The following is a 22,780-nucleotide window of genomic DNA, read 5'->3' on the forward strand; positions in this document are numbered from 1 at the left end:
TAACAGGCCGCTCATTGGCCGCACTAACCCCCCCCTCTCCCTTAGCAACAGGCCGCTCATTGGCCCATTCTGTCCCCCTCCCTTAGTAACAGGCCGCTCATTGGCCCATTCTGTCCCCCTCCCTTAGTAACAGGCCGCTCATTGGCCCGTTCTGTCCCCCTCCCTTAGTAACAGGCCGCTCATTGGCATTTGCAGTCACTTCACTTGCACCCTCATCAATGCAAATATACAGGATATGCATCAAAGTGAACACAAACAAGTGTGGATTCAGTAGTTTATTCCATTCAGCAGCTGAAACCACCACAGCAGTTTGCATTGTGGATGCACAGCATGGGAACCTGCACGAAATGAGAGTAGATTGATGATTTCGGCTCATTCTCTGCGGCAACTCCCCTCTGACATTTGACCTCTGGCCTTTGAGGGTCCCGGCCAATCAGCTGCCTGCCCTAACCAAAGATGGCGGCGGGCGGCTTCACTCCGCTTCCGGTGACCGGCGGGGGGGAGAGTGAAGATGGCGGCGCTGGGCTTGCTGCGGGTCGCGGCCGCTGCCCTGGGCAGCTCGTCCCGGCCTCCCGGAGCCCTGCGGCGGCGGCTGGCGGCCGCGTCCCTGCTGCTGCTCCGGCCCGGCCCTGGTGGTGAGGCCGGCGCTTACTCTTGTCCGCGGCTGTCTGTGCCTGGGGGGGAAAGGGGTTTGACCTTGTCGGATGCAGCTTAAAGCGGGTGAGGGTAGGGGAGCGTTAGAAGCTTCTAGAAGGCTTGGCAATTATGTTTATTATTGTCATTTGTGTCGAGCCTTGTGCATCTTGGAGCAATTCACCATGAAAACAGGCCCTTCGGCCCAACTAACCCATGCTGGCCCAGATGTCCCATCTGCACTAGTCCCACATTTGGCCCATTTCCCTCGAAATCTTTCGTTTCCTCATGTACCCCATGCCCAGATGTCTCTTAAATGTTGTTATAACCCTTGCCTCATAGTTATAGAATAACACAGTCGTGGAAACAGGCCCTTTGGCTCATCTCGCCCACTCTGACCAAGATGTCCCAACTGCTCTGACCCCACCTGTCCACATTTTGTCCATTTCCCTCTAAACCTTTCTTATCCACGTACCCCTGTCCAAATGTATTTTAAATGCTGTTATAGTCCTTGCCTCATTGTCATGGAGTCATGCAGTGTGAAAACAGATGCTGACCAACAAGCTCCATCTACATTAGTCCCATTTGGTCCATTTCCCTCCGAACCTTCCCTGTCTCTGGAATGCTGTTATATTGTCATGTTGTAATGTTGCTTCATTGTCATGACAGTCATACAACGTGGAAACAGGCCCTTCAGCCCAACTTGCTCACAATGACCAACATGTCCCATCTACACTCGTCCCACCTGCCTGTATTTGGCCCACATCCATATAACCATATAACAATTACAGCATGGAAACAGACCATCTCATCCCTTCTAGTCCGTGCCGAACACTTATTCCTAGTGCCGAACATTTATATCCTTTCCTATCCATGTACCTGTCTAATGTATTTTAAGTGTTGTTATAGTATCTGCCTCAACGACCACTGGCAGCTCGTTTCATACACCCTCCACCATCTCTGTGGAAATATTTTCCCTCAGACTCCTTTCCTCTCTAACCTTAAACCAGTCTGCTGTGGTAGATAGGTGCAAAGTGCTGAAGTAACTCAGTGGGGCAGATTTCTAGAATGAGAAAGTGGGATAAGAGAACTAGTGTGAATGGGTGATCGATGGTCGGCATGGACTCGGTGGAACAAAGGGCCTGTTTCCACGCTGTATCTCTAAACTAAACAAAACTATAAGATAATGGCTGGTTCTGACCATTACATTTATTTTTTCTCCTGATCGTGTGCCCATTATTTCCCTTAATGTTGAAAATCTCAGTTTATCTTTATATAAATTCAGTGACTGAACACCCACATGTACACTGTTAAAAGGTGTACACTGTGCAGTTTGTTTGTTCTATTAGATCTTTTCATTGTTTAAAAATATTTGTATTTCAGCTGCAGTTCGCTACGGAAGTCAGGGGAAACAAATGTTTGTTGTCAAGTCCAGTCAGTATTATGATCGCCGGTTTTTGCATCTCTTGGTATGTATACTCTGTATTGTATAGGTATTGTATACTCTGGAATTTAGAAGGATGAGAGGGAATCTTATTGAAACATATAAGATTATTAAGGGTTTGGACACGCTAGAGGCAGGAAACATGTTCCCGATGTTGGGGGGAGTCCAGAACCAGGGGCCACAGTTTAAGAATAAGGGGTATGCCATTTAGAACGGAGATGAAGAAACACTTTTTCACACAGAGAATTGTGAGTCCGTGGAATTCTCTGCCGGAGGCCGGTTCTTTGGATACTTTCAAGGGAGAGCTAGATAGGGCTCTTAAAGATAGCGGGGTCAGGGGATATGGGGAGAAGGCAGGAACGGGGTACTGATTGGGGATGATCAGCCATGATCACCTTGAATGGTGGTGCTGGCTCGAAGGGCCAAATGGCCTACTCCTGTACCTATTGTCTATTGTATCCAAGTCGTGGCTGAATTTTGTTAAATAATCTGCATTTGTGAAAAGTTTATCATGATGTTAAAAAATATGTAATTGGACAGGTACAGAGATAGGAAAGGTTTAGAGAGATGTGGACCGAATGTGGGCAAACGGGACCAGTTTAGATGGGGCATCTTGGTTGGTATGGGTGTAAGGCCGAATGGCCTGTTTTCATGCTGTATAACTATGACTATTTCTTCTTTGCACCCCCATAAAGCTGGTACTTAGTACAGAAAGGTTTCAGTTGTTAATTAACTGTGCGCATATAATGTATATTAAACGAACATCCATAAGAAGGCGAGAGGTAGATGTGTGGGCTAAGTTTGTTTTTAATATAGAGAGTGATGGGTGCCAGGTACATGTTGCCACTGGAGGTGGTAGAAGCAGATGTACCTGCGATATTTATGAGGCCTTTGAACAAAACATGAGCGAAAGGGGAATGGAGGGAAACATGCCACATGCAGGCGAATGGGACCAATAGAATCAATGTCGGAGTAGACACAATGGGCCGAAGGGCCTCTTCCTGTGCGGTACTTTTCTATGTTCTATTATTTGTAAAGTGACTATGGACCAAAGACTGCCCATTATGCCATGTCACAGTGTTTTCTCTCAGATTACTGGTATAACCAATGTGTTCACATTGACTGTGTGGGAAGAAACTGCAGATGCTGGTTTACATTGAAGATAGACACAAAATGCTGTAGCAACTCAGCAGGTCAGGCCGCATCTCTGGATAGAAGAAAGATGTTGCCTGGCCCGCTGAGTCAGTCCAGCATTTTGTGAATATATCTTCAATGTTCACATTGAATAATTGTCTTTGTTTAGATTTCTGGTGTAAATGTGATAGGCAGATTTGTTTTATACTGTCCTCTGAATTATTATACAGTAAACCCTGGTTATTATTGAGCTGTACACGAGGGATTTTGGTTATAGCAGACTGTCTCTTTAACAACAGGCTGCTAGTTACACTGCGGAGGCTGTTGAAATTGACAAGGCGTTGAAATTGACACGGCATTGAAATTGACAAGCAATCGCTTCGATCGACTCTTAACTCTATTAAACAATGTAACAAAAGTCTTTAGTATTTTTGTTCAAAATTAAAAAAAATTAGCTGTTGAAAACAACTTTGTATTTGAAACTTGTTTCACGGAGTGACCGCTTGGTGGTTAGAGTAAATTCCTTATTCGGTTACAGTGGAAATCAGTAATAACGTACAGCCCCCCCCCCCCACATATGGTCCGTTAAAACAAGGATTTACTGTATGTGCTTCTGCGATTTTCGTTATTAGTTGCTGTACCGTTATCTTGGAATTTGTTTGATAAAACTCTCAAGCTTCTCTTCATTTCTTCCCCCTTTAATTAACTCCTTTAAAACTTGCTCTGCTTTCGAACAGTTAATTTGTGCTTATAACTCACTGCCAATTTTTATTTAGTAAGGCTTCCATGGGGAGCATCTGTAGGTTTTTATGATAAACGCATTGTCTATTGCAGGTTAAAGTGATGAATTGTGTTTAAATGCCTTTTGTTTGTGAACAAGGCGTCTTGCTAGATTTCTGCTGCCCGGTGAGAGAGGTTGTTGGGAATTGTACTCCTTTGTAAATAATTATTTAGCAGCCTATCAATAGTAATAGCAGCAACAATTATTCTCCCCTTGAGATCAATAAATTAATGGTTGAAACCTTTAAAACTTATGAATAAAAAGGCGTTTCTAATTCTCCCATCAATTCTCCCTGCAGAGGTTCTATATTTTATTGACTGGAATACCAATAGCGGCGTTAATCACTTTTGTCAATATTTTTATTGGTGAGTATCTTGCAGTAGTAACCATTCGGGATCCAAAACACATTTTGAAATAAAGCTAAAAGTTGACTTGACATGTAAAATATAAATGAATTTTCACATCATTTCGTCTTTTCAATTCAGAAATTTCTCACAGTTCAAGAGTCGAGAGTGTTTAATTGTCATATGGACTGAAACGGAACAAAGAAATTCTTATATTTTAAATTGTTAAAATATGTTCAGAGATGCAGCATGGAAACAGGCCAAAATGTGTCGGAAAGAACTGTGAATGCTGGTTTAAATTGAAGGTAGACTCAAAATGCTGGAGTTACTCAGCAGGACAGGCAGCATCTCTGGAGAGAAGAAATGGGTGATGTCTGAAGATGTCACCCATTTCTTCTCTCCAGAGATGCTGCCTGTCCTGCTGAGTAACTCCAGCATTTTGAGTCTACCTTCAATGGAATCAGGCCATTCCGCCCATTGAGTTCATGCTGACCATAGATCACCCATTCACATTAGTTCTATGTTACAATAGACAATAGGTGCAGGAGTAGGCCATTTGGCCCTTCGTGTGATCATGGCTGATCATCCACAATTAGTACCCCGTTCCTGCCTTCTCCCCATATCCCTGACTGCTATCTTTAAGAAAACCCCACATTCTCATCCATTCCTTACACACTAGAAGGGAATTTACAATTAATCTACAAACCCGCACGTCTTTGGGATGTGGGAAGAAATTGTGATACCCAGAGGAAACCCACGTGGTCACGGGAGAACGTGCATACTCCACACCGACTGCACCAGAGGTCGGGATCGAACCTGGGACTCTGGTGCTGTGAGGGCAGCGGCTCTACCACCTGCGCCCTGCATTACATTTGGATGGCTAAGCAAAATTAAAGTTAACATTTAATAATATATGAAGTATGTAAAGTGGAACCATGTAAAACCACATTTATCCACTTGGAGGGGAGGAACTCATTTACATGTATTACCAAGACTTGATTTCATTCAGGTTAAGCATAAATTGGTTTATTTACTCCCAAAATACAGACAAATTGAATGGTGCATTTATTGCATTTTGCAGGTGATGCCGAACTTACAGAGATTCCAGAGGATTATGTCCCGGAGCACTGGGAATACTACAAGGTCAGGAGCCTTTTTCAAGCACATTAAAAAAAATCTTGCATTTATTTCAAGAGGGCCAGAATTCAAACATGGGGATGTAATGCTGAGGCTCTGTAAGGCGCTGGTCAGGCCGCATTTGTGGTATTGCGAGCAATTTTGGGTCCCGTTTCTGAGGAAGGATGTGCTGGCTCTGAAGAGGGTCCAGAGGAGGTTTACAAGAACGATCCCAGGAATGAGGGTTAACATATGGTGAGCGGTTAATGGCACTGGGCCTGTACTCGCTGGAGTTTAGAAGAATGAGGTGGTCCTTGTTTAAAACCTACTGAATAGTGAAAAGCTTGAATAGAGAGGATGTTCCCACTAATGGGAGAGTCTAGGACCAGAAGTCATAGCCTCAGAATTAAATGATGTTCCTTTAGGGAGGAGATGAGGAGGAATTTCTTTGGTCAGAGGGTGGTTAATCTGTGGAATACTTTTCCACAGAAGGCTGTGCAGGCCAAGTCAGTGAATATTTTAAAAATAGAGATAGACAGATTCTTGATTAGTACGGGTGTCAGGGGTTATGGGGTGGAAGGCAGGAGAATGGGGTGGGGGGGGGGGGGGGGGAAGGGGAGAGATCGATCAGCCATGTTTGAATGGCGGAGTAGACTTGATGGGCCGAATGGCCTAATTCTGCTCCTATCACTGATGGCCGCGTAAGCCAGGCCAGAGGGCAGAGCGTTCTCCACCCAGTGCTCGGCAGTCTCAGCGGTTTCCGTATGCGCTCATCCTGCAGATCAAATGCTTTGTCATTTTCCCTGCTGAGTGGGCCAGTTTTCCATTTTCTCACTTATTCCGCCACGAGTGGAGGAGAATAGAGCGAATGCAAGGCGTCTTTTACCTGGAGGAGGCTGATCGAGGACTACAGGACATGGGCTCAAAGTGAGAGGGGAGAGATTTAACAGGAACGTGAGATAAGAAAAACATTTTTCACACAAGAGAGTGGTGAATCTGTGGAATTCTCTGCCACAGAAGGTAGTTGAGGCCAGTTCATTGGCTATATTTAAGAGGGAGTTAGATGTGGCCCTTGTGGTTAAAGGTATCGGGGGGGTATGGAGAGAAGGCAGGTACAGGATACGGAGTTGGATGATCAGCCATGATCATATTGAATGGCGGTGCAGGCTCGAAGGGCCGAATGGCCTACTCCTGCACCTATTTTCTATGTTTCTATGTGAGGGGCAACTGTTCCACACAGAGGGTGGTGGGTGTATGGAACGAGCCGACAGAGGAGGTGGTTGAGGCAGGTGTATAAGAAAGGCATTTGGACAGGTGCATGGATGGGAAAGGTTCAGGGGGATATATGGGCCACACACAGGAAGGTGGGTCTGACATAGATGGGGCATCTATATCACGCCATTTATATTAAAAGTTGACACGTTGCCAACCAGGAAAAGATACGTTTGAGCCCACTCTTTACTTTCTTGTCAACTAGTCAATCTTAATCCATTTCATGCCAGACTTCACCACAGCTTCTGCATCAGTTCATTAGGACTTTACATCTAATTAGTCACATCTGCTGTCACATATTTTTGCATGTTTTTCTATCCTTGCAGCATCCCATAACCAGGTGGATTTCAAGAAGTCTCTATGACCCACCTGAGAAGGGCTACGAGAAAATGATGGCCCTCATTGCAATTGAAGCTGAGAAAGCAGACCTGAGGTAGAGAAGCAGCAAACTTCCAGCAACATTTTATTTCTTACTTTTGGGGCTATATGTGTTTCAAAACGTGTATTGAAACTCCAATCTTTGCACACATCTTGGCGGTCACGGTGGCGCAGCGGTGAAGTTGCTGCCGCGCCGGAGACCCGTGGTCGAACCCGACCACGAGTGCTGTCTGTACGGAGTTTGTACGTTCTCCCCGTGACCTGCTTGGGTTTTCTCCGAGATCTTCGGTTTCCTCCCACACTCCAAAGACGTACAGGTTTGTAGGTTAATTGGCTTGGTAAATGTAAAAATTGTCCCTAGTGTGCGTAGGATAGTGTTAATGTGCAGGGATCGCTGGTCGGCGTGGACCCGGTGGGCCGAAGGGCCTGTTTCCACGCTGTATCTTTAAACTAAACTAAACTGAATCAAACGGCAGTGTTAGTATCAACCTGCCAAACGCCTTTGAGAAAGTATGTAGTTCTTGTTTGAAAGTTATGTTGAAGATTTACAATATAGGTATTCGCTAGAGTATCTCATTTAAATCTCCAACCCTCATTGATTCTAATTTTGAATGAATTAATGAATAATACTTTATTGTCACCAAAATTGTAAGTCGCTGTGAAATTCTTTGTTTTACATAACTGAGGTATGCAAAGAGTCGCTGCCTAAAGGGCGACAACAAGACTACAACGTTTCCCACGCCAGGTCCTCCTCTAGTTGGTAGAATGGAAGCTGTTTATTGTAAACTAGTTTCTGGTTTGCAAACTGCTGGCTGTTCACAGCTTATTCCACAGCTGTGGGACTCATGGCCACAGAAAGCCGTGGAGGCCAAGTCAGTGGATATATTTAAGGCAGGGATAGATAGACTCTTGATTAGTACGGGTGTCAGGGGTTATTGGGAGAAGGCAGGAGAATGGGGTTAGGATGGAGAGATAGATCAGCCATGATTGAATGGTAGGGTAGACTTGATGGGCTGAATGGTGTTTGTCTTTCATTACAGGCTTAAACAGCTGGAGGTGCGCCGGCTGATGAGGGAGAGGGGAGACGGTGCCTGGTATCAGTATGAAACCTTGGATAAGAAATTAATTGACAATTCTCCAAAGTCCAGCCCAGATTACTAAGTGGACAAAGATTGCTGGATGATAATAATATTCACCAACACCAAGAATGTATGAAGACATTGTTCAATAAATTATCATGTGTCTGTTTGCATTGTCATTATTTTGACAAAATATTTTTATACGTTATTTGTTTTACACAAATTTATATTTATTGTTCATTAAAATTTCCGTTGCTGTTGAAACAAAGATCTGTAGATGCTGGTTTACACAGACGCAAAGTGCTGGAGTAACTCAGGCAGCATCTCCGGAGAACATGGATAGGCGATGTTTCCTGATGTTTCGGGACCCAAAATGGCAGCTCGTGACCTCCAGAGATGCTGCCTGACCCGCTGAGTTACTCCAGCACTCTGCGAAACGTCACCTATCCATTTTCTCCACAGATGCTGCCTGACCCGCTGAGTTACTCCAGCACTCTGTGAAACGTCACCTATCCATGTTCTCCACAGATACTGCCTGACCCGCTGAGTTACTCCAGTACTTCGTGCCTATCTTTCCATTTGAGATACAGTCCGGTTCTTTGGCCCACTGAGTCCGCTCCGACCAGCGATCATCCGGAACACTAGCACTATCCTATACACTCGGGACAGTTTACGACCTACAGAAGCCAATTAACGTACAAACCTGCACGTGTTTGGGATGTGGAAGAAAATCCAAGCGGTCACAGGGAGAAGGTACAAACTCCATACAGCCCACCTCAGAATAGAACCCGGGCTTCTGGCGCTGTGAGGCAGCAACTCTGACATTGCATCATCCAAGTCAAGTCAAGTTTTATTCATCACTTGCATATAAAGTGCAAGTGAAATGAATTTGCCAGCAGCGGTACAATAAAAAAGAACACACAGTACAGAATAAAAATTTAACACAAACATCCACCACAGCATTCATCACTGTGGTGGAAGGCACAAAATTTGGCCAGTCCTCCTCCATTTCCCCCGTGGTCGGGACCTCAACCCTCCGCAGTCGCCGCTGCGGGCGTCCAGATGTGCAGATAAGGTAAAAAGTCCAGGTAAGTCCTGAATCGGTGCCTCCCCACCGGAGACCGCTGCTTCAAGATGGTGTAGGCCGCAGGCCGGCGGTTGAAGATTTAATGTCCGCGCCGCAGCCCGCAGGGCCGGCGGTCGTAGCTCCTCTCCAGGGATCCCCGGCGAGGGATCCCTCTCCTGATCATAAATCCCGGCCGCGCCCGCGGTGGAAGTAGGCCGTTGACCCGTCTTCAGACTAGACCTGAAACGTTGCCTCTCCATTCCCCCCACGGGTGCTGGGGAAGAGAGGTGGGTGCAGGACAAAACCTGACACGGTAGATACAGGTGTGGATGGGGTGGAGTAAGCGACAGGCTACAGATGAAAAAGAGACCAAAGCATAGGTAGGCACAAAAAGCTGGAGAAACTCAGCGGGTGAGACCCGAAACGTCGCCAATTCCTTCTCCACAGATGCTGCCTCACCCGCTGACTTCCTCCAGCTTTTTGGGTCTACGTTTGATTTTACCAGCATCGGCAGTTATTTAGAAACAAAAGTGTGTCAGATAAGGAGCGTAGAGGTGTGAAATGTAAACCTGGGAGATGGGTAGAAGGGGGAAATAGGTAGTAGGTAGTTCAACTATAATTTCTTTAGGACAGGAAATATGCCTTTGGTGAGACCTGTCACCTTATTCATAGATTCAGACCGATAAAGCAAGCCTTTGAGTTGGATCATAATTTCATCTGGGGATTGGCCTTGAAGGCTGGACATGTCAAGGGCGTAGCCGTTGACTAGTTTAGAGGAGCGTCATTAGGTGATATCCATAGTAGTTGTATTTTAGTTTTGGAGATGTAGCATGGAAACAGGCCCTTCAGCCCAGCGAGTCTGTGCCAACCAGCGATCGCCCCGTATGCTAGCACTATCCTACACACAAGGGACAATTTACAACTTGCTGAAGTCAATTAACCTATCAACCTGCACGTCTTTGAAGTGTGGGAGGAAACCCGAGCACCCGGAGCAAACTCACGCGGCCATGGGAAGAACGTACAAACTCCGTACAGACAGCACCCGAGGTCAGGATTGAACAGCAATATTCTTGCTATTGAGGGAGTGCAGCGTAGGTTCTCAAGGTTAATTCCCGGGGTGGCGGGACTGTCGTATGCTGAGAGAATGGAGCGACTGGGCTTGTATACTCTGGAATTTAGAAGAGGGGATCTTATTAAAACATATAAGATTATTAAGGGTTTGGACACGCTAGAGGCAGGAAACATGTTCCCGATGTTGGGGGTCCAGAACCAGGGGCCACAGTTTAAGAATAAGGGGTAAGACATTTAGAACGGAGATGAGGAAACACTTTTTCATACACAGAGTTGTGAGTCTGTGGAATTCTCTGCCTCAGAGGGCGGTGGAGGCCGGTTCTCTGGATGCTTTCAAGAGAGAGCTAGATAGGGCTCTTAAAGATAGCGGAGTCAGGGGATATGGGGAGAACGCAGGAAGGGGGTACTGATTGTGGATGATCAGCCATGGTCGCATTGAATGGTGGCACTGGCTCGAAGGGCCGAATGGCCTAATCCTGCACCTTTGTCTATTGTCTATTGAACTCTGGTCTCTGGCACTGTAAAGCAGCAACTCTCCTGCTGCGCCACCGTGCCACCCCTGAAGTAGTCTATGATCAGTGGTCAGCACTCTGAGCTTCAAATGATGTCGCATACAGTATTAAAAGTGAATTTATTTGTGCTTCCGTGCTTATTTCGGAAGATTAAAAGTGACTGAAATGCCTATTTCCTTCGCTCCATAGATGCTGCTGCACCCGCTGAGTTTCTCCAGCAATTTTGTGTACCTTCTGAAATGATCAATGTTTGCTAGTTTTCCTAAAACAAGTTCAGTGTATTACTGCCCTCTGCTGTAAGACTTACCACATTGCATCTGATCAATTTAATTTCATTTCCAGTTAGGCAAAAAAAATATCATGTGGCTAGAGATAACTCTGTAGATCATTGAATGAAATGCTTGTATACTCTGGAGTTTAGAAGGATGAGAGGATATCTTATTGAAACATATAAGATTATTAAGGGTTAGGGCATGCTAGAGGCAGGAAACATGTTCCCGATGTTGGGGGAGTCCAGAACCAGGGGCCTCAGTTTAAGAATAAGGGGTTAGCCATTTAGAACGGAGATGAGGAAACACTTTTTCACACAGAGAGTTGTGAGTCTGTGGAATTCTCTGCCTGTGCAGGCCGGTTCTCTGGATACTTTCAAGGGAGAGCTAGATAGGGTTCTTAAAATTAGCGGAGTCAGGGGATATGGGAAGAAGGCAGGAACGGGCTACTGATTGAGGATGATCAGCCATAATCACATTGAATGGCGGTGCTGGCTCGAAGGGCCGAAAGCCCTACTCCTGCACCTATTGTCTATTGTCTATTGTCTAAATGTTGTTATAGTCCTTGCTTCATAGTCATAGAGTCAAACAGCATGGAAACAGGCTCTTCGGTCCAACTTGCCCAAGCCGACAAAGATGCCATATCTACACTAGTCCCCCTCTTACCTTAAACCTATGTCCTCTGTTTTTTTGATGACCCTAGTCAAAGTCAAAGTCAATTTTATTCGTTACATGCAACCAAAGGTGCAGTGAAATGAATTTGCCAGCAGCGGTACACTTAAAAAGAACACACAATACACAATAATAATTTAACACAAACATCCACCACAACATTCTTCACTGGTGGAAGGCAACAAAATTCAGTCAGTCAAGGTAAAAGACTGTGCATTCACCCTATCTATTCCCCTCATGATTTTATACACCTCTATCAGATCACCCCTCAGCCTCCTGCGCACCAAGGGATATAATATACAGTAGCTTGACAAACCTCTCCCCGTAGCTCAGGCCCTCATGTCCTGGCAACATCCTCATAGATCTTCTCTGCACTCTTGGCCAAATGGAGGTGGGGAAGCATGGTGACAACATGTGGTCCAAGACCCTGGTGACCAGGTGCCAACGCCACTACATGGTCAATGTCACCAGCAACGCACTGCCCAATCCAACACCAGGGGCAATGTAGGATTCTACTGGATCCCACCACAGAAAGCAAAGAACAAACGGCACTTTAGCTGAGCCAGACACCTTGTGTCTGAAGAAGGATCTCGAACCATCCCTTCTCTCCAGAGATGCTGCCTGACCCGCTGAGTCACCTACATTCTCACCATTCATAACCAGTGTGGAGATAAGGCCGATTCATGCATCTGACCTTGGAGTTGTTATTGAGCTCTTGTGGCTGGACCTTCTTGTGTGGCTGCTGGCAAGTCAGTGGAAAGACAATACATGATTACATACGATAGCAAATTGATTACAATTCCAATCCGTTTGAAGTAGGGTCTCGACCCGAAACGTCACCTATTCCTTCTCTCCAGAGATGCTGACTGAGCCGCTGAGTTACTCCAGCACTCTGTGAAACGTCACCTATCCATGTTCTCCACAGATGCTGCCTGACCCGCTGAGTTACTCCAGCACTCTGTGAAACGTCACCTATCCATCTTCTCCAGAGATGCTGCCTGACCTGCTGAGTTACACCAACACTCTGTGTCTAAAGGGCCTGTCCCATTTGGCGATTTTTTTCGGCGACTGCCGGCATCATATCAGGGTGGCCAAAAGATTTTGAACATTTCAAAATCTAGCAGCGACAAGAAATATGTTGCGACACTTGAAAAATCACCGCGCGTCAATACGTCGTCCCGTGACCTGATACGTCCGTCAATGATGCCGACAGTCGCCGAAAAAAATGCCAAGTGGGACAGGCCCTGAACTGCCCTCTGAACCTTGGTAACATTCACATACGTTGATTGGTAATTCACAGCAACCAATAATACTCCCGACGTGTCAATGACTCTCGAGGAAACCTGATGCTGGCCCACTGCCTGGTGACTCACACACTCTCTCCACGTGACACACGGCAAAATAGTCCTATGGACTGGCGATGTAAAAAAAAACAACTTCTAATGGCTTTCCCAGCTTCTGCTCGCAATGAAGTAAACAGATTTGCATCCCCAATCCTATTTAGCATAGATAAGGTAGACAGTCAGAACCTTCTTCTCAGGGTGGAAATGTCAAAGACTAGTTAGTTTCGTTCAGGACGGAGCACCAAGGCAAATTCCTTGTATGTGAATACTCGGCCAATAAACTTAAACTTACTTACTTAACTTATACTTACTAACTTAGTTTATTGTCACGTGTAGTGAGGTACAGTGAAAAGCTTTTAGTTACGTGCTAACCAGTCATCGGAAAGGCAATACATGATTACAATCGAGCCATTTACAGTGTACAGATACATGATAAGGGAATAACGTTTAGTGCAAGGTAAAGCCGGCAAAGTCTGATCAAGGATAGTCCGAGGGTCACCAATGAGGTAGATAGTGGTTCACCACTGGTCTCTCTGGTTGTGGTAGGATGATTCAGTTGTCTGATAACAGCTGGGAAGAAACTGTCCCTGAATCTGGAGGTGTGCGTTTTCACACCTCTGTACCTTTTGCCCGATGGGAGAGGGGAGAAGAGGGAGTGGCCGGGGTGTGACTGGTGGGCGACACAAAGAACTGCAGATGCTGGTTTACGTTAAAAAAGACACTAAGTACTCAGTGGGTCAGGCAGCATGGAAGGGTGAATTGATTGTTTAAATTATTTCAGTTTTTTAGTTTTAGAGATACAGCGCGGAAACAGGCCCTTCGGCCCAATGACCGACCAGCGATCTGCACACACTAACATGGCAATAGAAAATAGGTGCAGGAGTAGGCCATTCGGCCCTTTGAGCCAGCACCGCCATTCCATGTGATCATGGCTGATCATCCCCAATCAGTACCCCGTTCCTGCCTTCTCCCCATATCCCCTGACTCCACTATCTTTAAGAGCGCTATCTAGCTCTCTCTTGAAAGTATCCAGAGAACTGGCCTCCTGAGGCAGAGAATTCCACAGATTCTCCAGATTTCAATTCCACACATTGCATGGACAACATCTATGCAGAGAGGCCGAAACCTGTGAGCTTTCTAGAGTGGAGGCACAAGTGTGTAAGTTCTCTCTCCCAGTAGAGTGTTGGCCAGGAGTTCCCTGGATAATGTCCCCACTAAACCGCCCCTCCCCTCCCCTCCCTTCCTCTTAGACACAGGCACGTCAGCGGGTCTGATGGCACATGTTTAAAAATAGTGAGTGTAGCCGCTGTCCCAGCCTCTCCCCCTCCCCACCATCAATGTCTGAGCAGCATTCTGGGTCCGGAATGTCAACATGGCTGCGGATATTGGTGAGGTGCTGGTCCCCTACATGCCAACTATCAGGGTGCCCAGATCAGGCGACCGGGTCTACAAGAGCGAGTGCGTCTTCTCCTTTGACTCGCCCGTGAGTAGCATTGCGACCCACCCAACTTCCAACAGGCTCTCTGCCCTCAACAGCAAGGGGGTGGGCGATAGGTACAGTGGGGACCCCCGCTGCTGCTCCTCTTACCTGGGGACGTTGCTGCTTCGGGTAAGGGAAGATTCACACAGAGAGAGGGAGGGAAGGGGGAGAGAAAGAGGGGTAGAGAGAGAGAGAGGTGGGGAGAGAGGGAGAGAGGGAGGGAGAGAGATAGGGAGGGAGAGAAAGGGAGATAGAGGGGGAGAGAGAGGGAAAGGAATAGAGAGGGGTAGAGGGAGAAGGTGGAATCCAAGGTCGAGCTGTATCTACAGAGAACGATAATTCAGCCTAAATAACGTGGAGAATAAAAAGGGGAAAGTGTGGGGAGAATTTAATTTTTAAAAATCAGTTGAATTTGAAGTTGAATTTGAAGTTAAAAAGAAAGCTGGAAAACGAATGTAGAAATAACTGACTTTGATTGGACAATTACTTTGGAGAGAAAAGTCAAAGAGAGGGGAAAGTGACTTTTTAAAGTGGGACAAGTTCTAAAAAGCGGTGTTGAAGTGGGCAGGTTTTATTATTGGACATCTAGAAGTGTTTGGACGCGCCTGGGTTATTAATACCCCAGCAGCGGCTGCCGGCTCGGGTGTCGCCTTGTTTTTTTGACACGGGCTGATCCTGAGCTTCAGCGACCAAGTTGAGAGGTTTCAAAGAAGCGGGTTATTGGCGTTAAAACAAGCACTTGCTTCTAACTGTGGACGTGGTCTTTATTGGTGGTTGTTCCTCCAGGGTTTTATGAGCGGTGTGTAATGTGGTCGAGATATTAGCAGTGAAAGTGGACCATGTGTGCACTCCATCAAGAGGCGAGCACTTGTGGGGAAGTACCCTATCTCGGGATAATCACCCTATCCCGGGTATAGATTCCTACCCCGGGTCGTCATCCCATTCGGAACCGTTTGGCTTGCATTACTAACGGAATAATTAAGAGGGAGGAATTTGTTTAGTCAGAGGGTGGTGAATCTGTGGAATTCATAGAAACATAGAAAATAGGTGCAGGAGTAGGCGATTCGGCCCTTCGAGCCAGCACCGCCATTCAATATGATCATGGCTGATCATCCACAATCAGTACCCTGTTCCTGCTTTCCCCCCATATCTTTTGATTCCGTTAGCCAGAAGAGCTAAATCTAACTCTCTCTTGAAAACATCCAGTGAATTGGCCTCCACTGCCTTCTGTGGCTGAGAATTCCACAGATTCACAACCCTCTGGGTGAAAACTCCAGAGATGCTGCCTGACCCGCTGAGTTACTCCAGCACTCTGTGAAACGTCACCTATCCATGTTCTCCACAGATGCTGCCTGACCCGCTGAGTTACTCCAGCACTCTGTGAAACGTCACCTATCCATGTTCTCCACAGATGCTGCCTGACCTGCTGAGTTACTCCAGCACTCTATCTTTTTTTGTAATCCGGCATCTGCAGTTCCTTGTGGCTTCATCAGTATTAGACAGACCATTGTTATCATCATGTGTTTAGAATTTATATACGGGGAGAGCATTAACCAGAGTCCTTGGATTCTTTGTTTCAAAGAAAACATAGCTGAAATATTCATTTAATGTTTTCTATCTACAAGTAATTTTCTTTGTCTAAGAGGTTAGGACAGGTTTAGATGGATATGGGCCGCATGCAGGCAGGTGGGACCAGTGTAGATGGGACATGTTGGCCGGTGTGGGCAAGTTGGGCCGAAGGGCAGTTTCCACACTGTAAGACTCTGATTCTAGAGATACAGCAGGGAAACAGGCCCTTCGGCCCACCGAGCCCAACCCGCCCATCGATCACCCATCCATACCAGTTCTATGTTATCCCACTTTCTCATCCACTCCCTACACAGTGGGGGGGGGGGGGGGGGATTTGGGAGGCACGGTGGCGCAGCAGTAGAGTTGCTGCCTTACAGCGCTTGCAGCATCGGAGACCTGGGTTTGATCCTGACTACGGGTGCTGTCTGTACTGAGTTTGTGCGTTCTCCCCGTGACCTGCGTGGGTTTTCTCTGAGATCTTCGGTTTCCTCCCACACTCCAAAGATGTGCAGGTGTATAGGTTAATTGGCTAGGCGTATGTGTACATTGTCTCTAGTGTGTGCAGGATAGTGTTAAGGTGCGCAGATCGCTGGACGGCCCAGACTCGGTGGGACGAAGGGGCTGTTTCCGCGCTGTATCTCTAAACTAAACTAAATTGGTGGTGGAGGCTGGTTCCCTGGATACTTTCAAGAGATAGCTTGATAGATCTCTTAAAGATAGCGGAGTCAGGGGATATGGGGAAAAGGGGTACTGACTGGGGATGATCAGCCATGATCACATTAATAATAATAATACATTTTATTTATGGGCGCCTTTCAAGAGTCTCAAGGACACCTTACAAAAATTGAGCATGTATAGGAAAAACATGTAAGGGGAATGAAATAAGTAGTAGAGACATGACTAGTACACAAAGTAAAGACAGAATTCAATACAAAACACAGCATGAGGCAATTAATGCACAGATGAAAAGGGACGGGGACGTGGGGCTAAGGATAGGCAGAGGTGAAGAGATGGGTCTTGAGGCGGGACTGGAAGATGGGGAGGGACACGGAATTGCGGATCAGTTGGGGGAGGGAGTTCCAGAGCCTGGGAGCTGCCCTGGAGAAGGCTCTGTCCCCAAAACTGCGGAGGTTGTACTTGTGGATGGAGAGGAGACCGGCTGATGTGGATCTGAGGGACCGTGAGGGTTGGTAGGGGGAGAGGAGGTCAGTGAGATATGTGGGGGCCAGATGGTGGAGGGCTTTGTAGGTGAGGACCAGGATTTTGTAGGTGATCCGGTGGGAGATGGGAAGCCAGTGAAGTTTTTTGAGGACTGGAGTGATGTGATGCCAGGATTTGGTGTGGGTGATGAGTCGGGCGGCTGCGTTCTGGACCAGTTGGAGTCGGTTGATGTAGGTGGAGCTGATGCCAAGGAGAAGTGAGTTGCAATAGTCCAGTCGGGAGGAGATGAAGGCATGGATGAGTCTTTCAGCAGCAGGCGGTGTGAGAGAGGGTCTGAGTTTGGCGATGTTGCGGAGATGAAAGAAGGAGGTTTTAATGACATGGCGGATGTGAGGCTCAAGGGAGAGGGTGGAATCAAAGATCACGCCAAGGTTGCGGGCCTGGGGAGATGGGGAGACAGTGGTGCCGTCGATGGTGAGAGTGGAGTTATTGATTTTGCTGAGTGTGGCTTTGGAGCCTATGAGGAGGAATTCTGTCTTATCGCTGTTGAGTTTGAGGAAATTATGTTGCATCCAGGTTTTTATAGCTGACAAACAGGAGTTGATATGGGAGAGGGGGGGGTTGTGGGGGGATTTGGTGCCAAGGTAAATCTGGGTGTCATCAGCGTAACAGTGGAAGTCCAGATTGAAGTGGCGGAGTATCTGACCAAGGGGGAGGATGTAGATGATGAAGAGGAGGGGGCCGAGTACGGAGCCTTGGGGAACGCCTTGAGTGACTGCGGCTGTAGCAGAGGTGTGGTTGTGGAGAGAGATGAAGTGGGATCTGTTGGAAAGGTAGGAACGGAGCCAGCTGAGTGCAGAGCCTTCAATGCCGAGGTCCTTGAGTCTGGTGAGCAGGATGTTATGGTTCACTGTATCGAAGGCTGCGCATGGCGGTGCTGGCTCGAAGGGCCGAATGGCCTACTCCTGCACCTGTTGTCTATTGTCTATATAGAGGGCCAATTAACCAACAAACCTGCACGATTTGAGAATGTGGGAGGAATTATAAATTGAGAATAAGCATTATATATGAAATTGCAATTATTTGTCTATCTTTCCTCTTGCCTTTCTCTTCCATAATTGTCTTTGTATTTCTTCCATTTCTATTCTGTTGCAACTACAGGAATCAGAAGGTGGTCTCTACGTGTGCATGAGCACGTTTCTTGGCTTTGGAAGGGAACATGTGGAGAGACATTACCGTAAGACGGGACAATGTGTTTACATGCACCTGAAACGAACCATCAAAGAGGTAAGAATTGTTGGCGTTTAGGTTTATCACTGTCACCTGTACTGAGGTACAGTGAAAGGCTTTGATTAGCATGCTATGCAATCAGATCAGATCATACCATACATAAATGCAATCAAGTCAAACTCCAGTACAACAGGTAGAGCAAAGGGGTAGATACAGAGTGCAGAATATAGTTCTCAGCATTGTAGCGCATCAGTTCCAGAGACAAAGTCCAATGTAGAGGTGAATCGGACCGTTATGGAAGGACCGTTCAGAAGCCTGATAATAGAGGGGAAGAAGCTGTTCCTGAGTCTGGTGGTGCGCGCTTTCAAGCTTCTGTACCTTCTGCTGGACTGGCGTCTAGTATGTGTGACAGACTGGGCTACATCTACAATGATGGGGAGTGCGGTCTGTGTGATGGACTGGGCTACATCCACAACTCTCTGCAGTTTCTTGCGTTCTTGGGCAGAGCTGTTCCCAAACCAGGCTGTGATGCAACCCAACGGCGTGCTTTCTGTGGTGCGTCTGTAGAAGTTTGTACGAGTAACTGGAGACGTATTGAATCTCCTCAGACACCCCAGGAGGTAGTGGTGTTAGTATGTCTTTGTGGCTGTTGCATCAATCCACGAGAGATAGTTCCCTATCTGTGCCTCTGTGTCCCTATCTGTGCCTCTGTGTCCCTCTCTCTCTCTCTCTCTCTAGCCGCGCCTGTGAGTTGAGAGCTATGCGTGAGTGGATAGGGCGGGGATGGGTTAAAAGGAGCAAATTAAATAATATTAATATAATATCAAGGGGGGTGGTTAGTGTGTGTGTGGGGGGGTTGTTAGTGTGTGTGGGGTGTTGTTAGTGTGTGTGTGAGACGCCACAGGCCGCCCCCCCTCCCCCCGTAACCACGCGTTGAGGGGCCAGGACCCAACGGACCCCACTTGGTCTCGTGGTCAATAGAATTGATGTTTCCATCACATCCAGACAGCCTGGTCTAGATTACGTATTATTCTAAACTAGACAAAACTGTGATCTTTTACTTCATGTTGGCTCCATTTTGCATAGTAAAAGTTGTAGTGCATTATCTTGGTTATAAATAATAATAATCTCCCTTGGAAAGTCAATTTATTATAATTTTTTTTGGATATTTTTTAAGTCTTAAAATAAGTGACTTTTTCTAAAATTATTATGTTCACAAGTGATAGGAGCAGAATTAGGCCATTCGGCCCATCAAGTCTACTCCACCATTCAATCATGGCTGATCTATCTCTCCCTCCTCACCCCATTCTCCTGCCTTCTCCCCATAACCTCTGACACCCGTACTGATCAAGAATCTGTCTATCTCTGCCTTAAAAATATTAGGATGTTTTAAAAATTTAAAGCAGTCATTGATTTTTATGGAAAGGCTTTTCCATCTTACAAACATCTTTATTAAATATGTAAAGGTCGTTATGAAATGAGAGGGTGGTGAATCTGTGGAATTCATTGCCACAGAAGTCTGTGGAGGCCAAGTCAGTTGATATATTGAAGGCAGAGTTAGATAGATTCTTGATTAGTAGAGGTCACCGTGTCAGAGGTTATGGGGAGAAGGCAGGAGAATGGAGTTGGGTGGGAGAGATAGATCAGCCATGATTGAATGGCGGTGTAGACTTGATGGGCCAAATGGCCTAATTCTGCTCCTATCACTTATGAAATGCACCAAAGTGTAGTGGGAAGAGTTTCAAGACCTGTTGATGCCAGATTCAAGTCCCTAATTAAGGATGTAGAATGGAAGACAGACACAAAGTGCTGGAGTAACTCAGCGAGTCAGGCAGCATCCCTGGAGGAAAGGAATGGGTGACGTTTCGGGTCGAGACCCTTCTTCAGACTGCGAGTCAGGGAGGGGGTCTCTGGAGGTATTGGAAGGTACAGATTAAGTTCAGTTTAGTTTATTGTCACATGTACCGAGGTACAGTGAAAAGCTTTTGTTGCGTGCTAACCAGTCAGCGGAAAGACAATACCTGATTAGATTACAATCGAGCCATTCACAGTGTTCAGATACATGATAAGGGAATAACATTAAGTGCAAGGCAATGCCTGAATTATGATTAATTTAAGGTAATAATAATAATAATAAATTTTATTTAATGGGCGCCTTTCATACAAAATCTCAAGGACACCTTACATAGTAATCGGAATAAAAACATATAATCGGAGTAAAACAAGTAATTAAAGACATCACAATGACACAAATTAAAAACAGAATTCAATCCAAAAACAGAAAATCAAAAACACAGTGTGAAGAGAGAGCAGCGGCAACCAAATCGTGCCAGCGTCCACTCTCTCTTCACGGCAGCCAGGTACACAAAATTGCTGGGGAAACTCAGCGGGTGCAGCAGCATCTATGGAGCGAAGGAAGAGGAGGAGGAGCCCGAGGGCGGGCGGATGGGAGGGTGGGAGGAGACAGCTAGAGGGTTAAGGAAGGGGAGGAGACAGCAAGGGCTAGCAAAATTGGGAGAATTCAATGTTAATGCCATCTGGACGATTAATTTAGTTTAGTTTAGGTTTAGAGATACAGTGCGGAAACAGGTCCTTTGGCCCACCGACCAGCGATCCCCGCACACTACCACTACGCTTACACACACTAGGGAAAATTTGCACTTATATCAAGTATACAAACCCAAGCCGATTAACCTACAAACCTGCATGTCTTTGGAGTGCGGGAGGAAACCGAAGATTTCGGAGAAAACCCACGCAGGTCACGGGGCGAACAGTACAAACTCTGTACAGACAAGCACCCGTAGTCGGGGATCGAACCCGGATTCTCTGCGCTACGAGCGCTGTAAGGCAGCAACTCTACCGCTGCGCCACCGTGCACCCCACCAAATGTCGAACTCCTCCTCAGCACTATAGGCAAACTTTTGCCAATGGCAAGAGAGCCTGGGGAAAGCTGGAGTAACTCAGCGGGACAGGCACCATCTCCGGAGAGAAGGAATGGGTGACGTTTCGGGTCGAGACCCTCCTTCAGACAGTAAAGCCTTGCCCTGCAGACGGCTCTGTCTGTCGTCAGATGAATACAAACAGCAGGCAATGAAGTGGCTTCGCAAACATCTCTGTATTATAGATTTGGACAAGCTCTCCTGTTTCGTGTCGGAACACTGACGGTTGTCAGCGGCTGATGTTCCGTTGCAAACTCTCAGCTGCTACAAAAATGCAGTTGGATGACCCTGGCCAGGAATGTTTGACGGTTGTTCACAGAGGGCTGCGACTTCAATATTTAATTTCAGGTCCCACCGGATCGACCAACTGAGAGTATTTTTGATTTTGTTTTTTAAGTTTAGCCCTAGTTTAGTTCAGAGGCACAGCGCGGAAACAGGCCCTTCTGACCACCGAGTCCGCGCCGACCAGCGAATCCCGCACACTAACACTATCCTACACACGCTCGGGACAATTGTACCATCATACCAAGCCAATTAACCTACAAAACCTGCGGGAGGAAACCGAAGATTGCAGAGAAGTCGCAAGCGGGTCACGGGGAGAACGTGCAAACTCCGTACAGACAGCACCCGTAGTTGGGATTGAACCCGGGTCTCTGGCGCTGTGAGGCAGCTGCTCTACCCGCCGGGCCACTCGGCCGCAGCGTTTCACAGTTGAAAACGACAGCAGGATGAATATAGAGTGTAGGAGTCACACAGCACAGTAAGTGGAGGTGGGTGAGGCAGGAACGAGAATAACATGTACCATCAACTTAGACAGGCACATCAATAGACAATAGGTGCAGGAGTAGGCCATTCGGCCCTTCGAGCCAGCACCGCCATTCACTGTGATCATGGCTGATCATCAGTCTGAAGAAGGGTTTCGGCCCGAGACGTTGCCTATTTCCTTCGCTCCATAGATGCTGAGTTTCTCCAGCAATTTTGTCTACCTTCGATTTTCCAGCATCTGCAGTTCCTTCTTGAACAGCTAATACATGGTGATAATTTTAACCTGTCTGTGTGGTGAAGTTGTGTGTTCAGACAATTAAAATCACCAGATGACTCAAACTCTTGATTGTCTCAACAATCCCTTCCAGCTTTCTTCTCCACCCCTCCCTCCCACACAAACAATCCGAAGAAGTGTCCTGACCCGATACGTCACCTATCCATGTTCTCCATAGATGCTGCCTAACCCGCTGAGTTACTCCAGCACTCTATCCATGTTCTCCATAGATGCTGCCTGACCCGCTG

At 46.7% G+C, this 22,780-nt stretch overlaps 2 protein-coding genes across 5 annotated transcripts in view; both read left to right on the plus strand.

Moving 5' to 3' along the window:
* Window positions 1-479: 479 nt before the first annotated feature.
* Window positions 480-8,360, plus strand: ndufb5 (NADH:ubiquinone oxidoreductase subunit B5). Its single transcript, XM_033031289.1, has 6 exons — window positions 480-635; window positions 2,017-2,102; window positions 4,291-4,357; window positions 5,418-5,479; window positions 7,051-7,157; window positions 8,143-8,360. The coding sequence occupies exons 1-6, from the start codon at window positions 512-514 to the stop codon at window positions 8,261-8,263; spliced, it is 567 nt and encodes a 188-aa protein (XP_032887180.1). The 5' UTR covers window positions 480-511; the 3' UTR covers window positions 8,264-8,360.
* Window positions 8,361-14,392: 6,032 nt separating this feature from the next.
* Window positions 14,393-22,780, plus strand: part of usp13 (ubiquitin specific peptidase 13) — a 59,330-nt gene continuing 50,942 nt past the window's right edge. For 3 of the 4 annotated variants that reach the window (XM_033031293.1, XM_033031294.1, XM_033031291.1), the window contains exons 1-2: window positions 14,487-14,597; window positions 18,486-18,611. In XM_033031293.1, coding sequence (XP_032887184.1) covers window positions 14,487-14,597; window positions 18,486-18,611 — 237 coding nt within the window. Of the gene's footprint in view, window positions 14,598-18,485; window positions 18,612-22,780 lie in introns of all 4 variants that reach the window. The other variant, XM_033031290.1, reaches the window with a different exon arrangement.

Source organism: Amblyraja radiata, chromosome 13 (assembly GCF_010909765.2).
Source record: "Amblyraja radiata isolate CabotCenter1 chromosome 13, sAmbRad1.1.pri, whole genome shotgun sequence".
In the NCBI taxonomy this organism is placed as follows: domain Eukaryota; kingdom Metazoa; phylum Chordata; class Chondrichthyes; order Rajiformes; family Rajidae; genus Amblyraja; species Amblyraja radiata.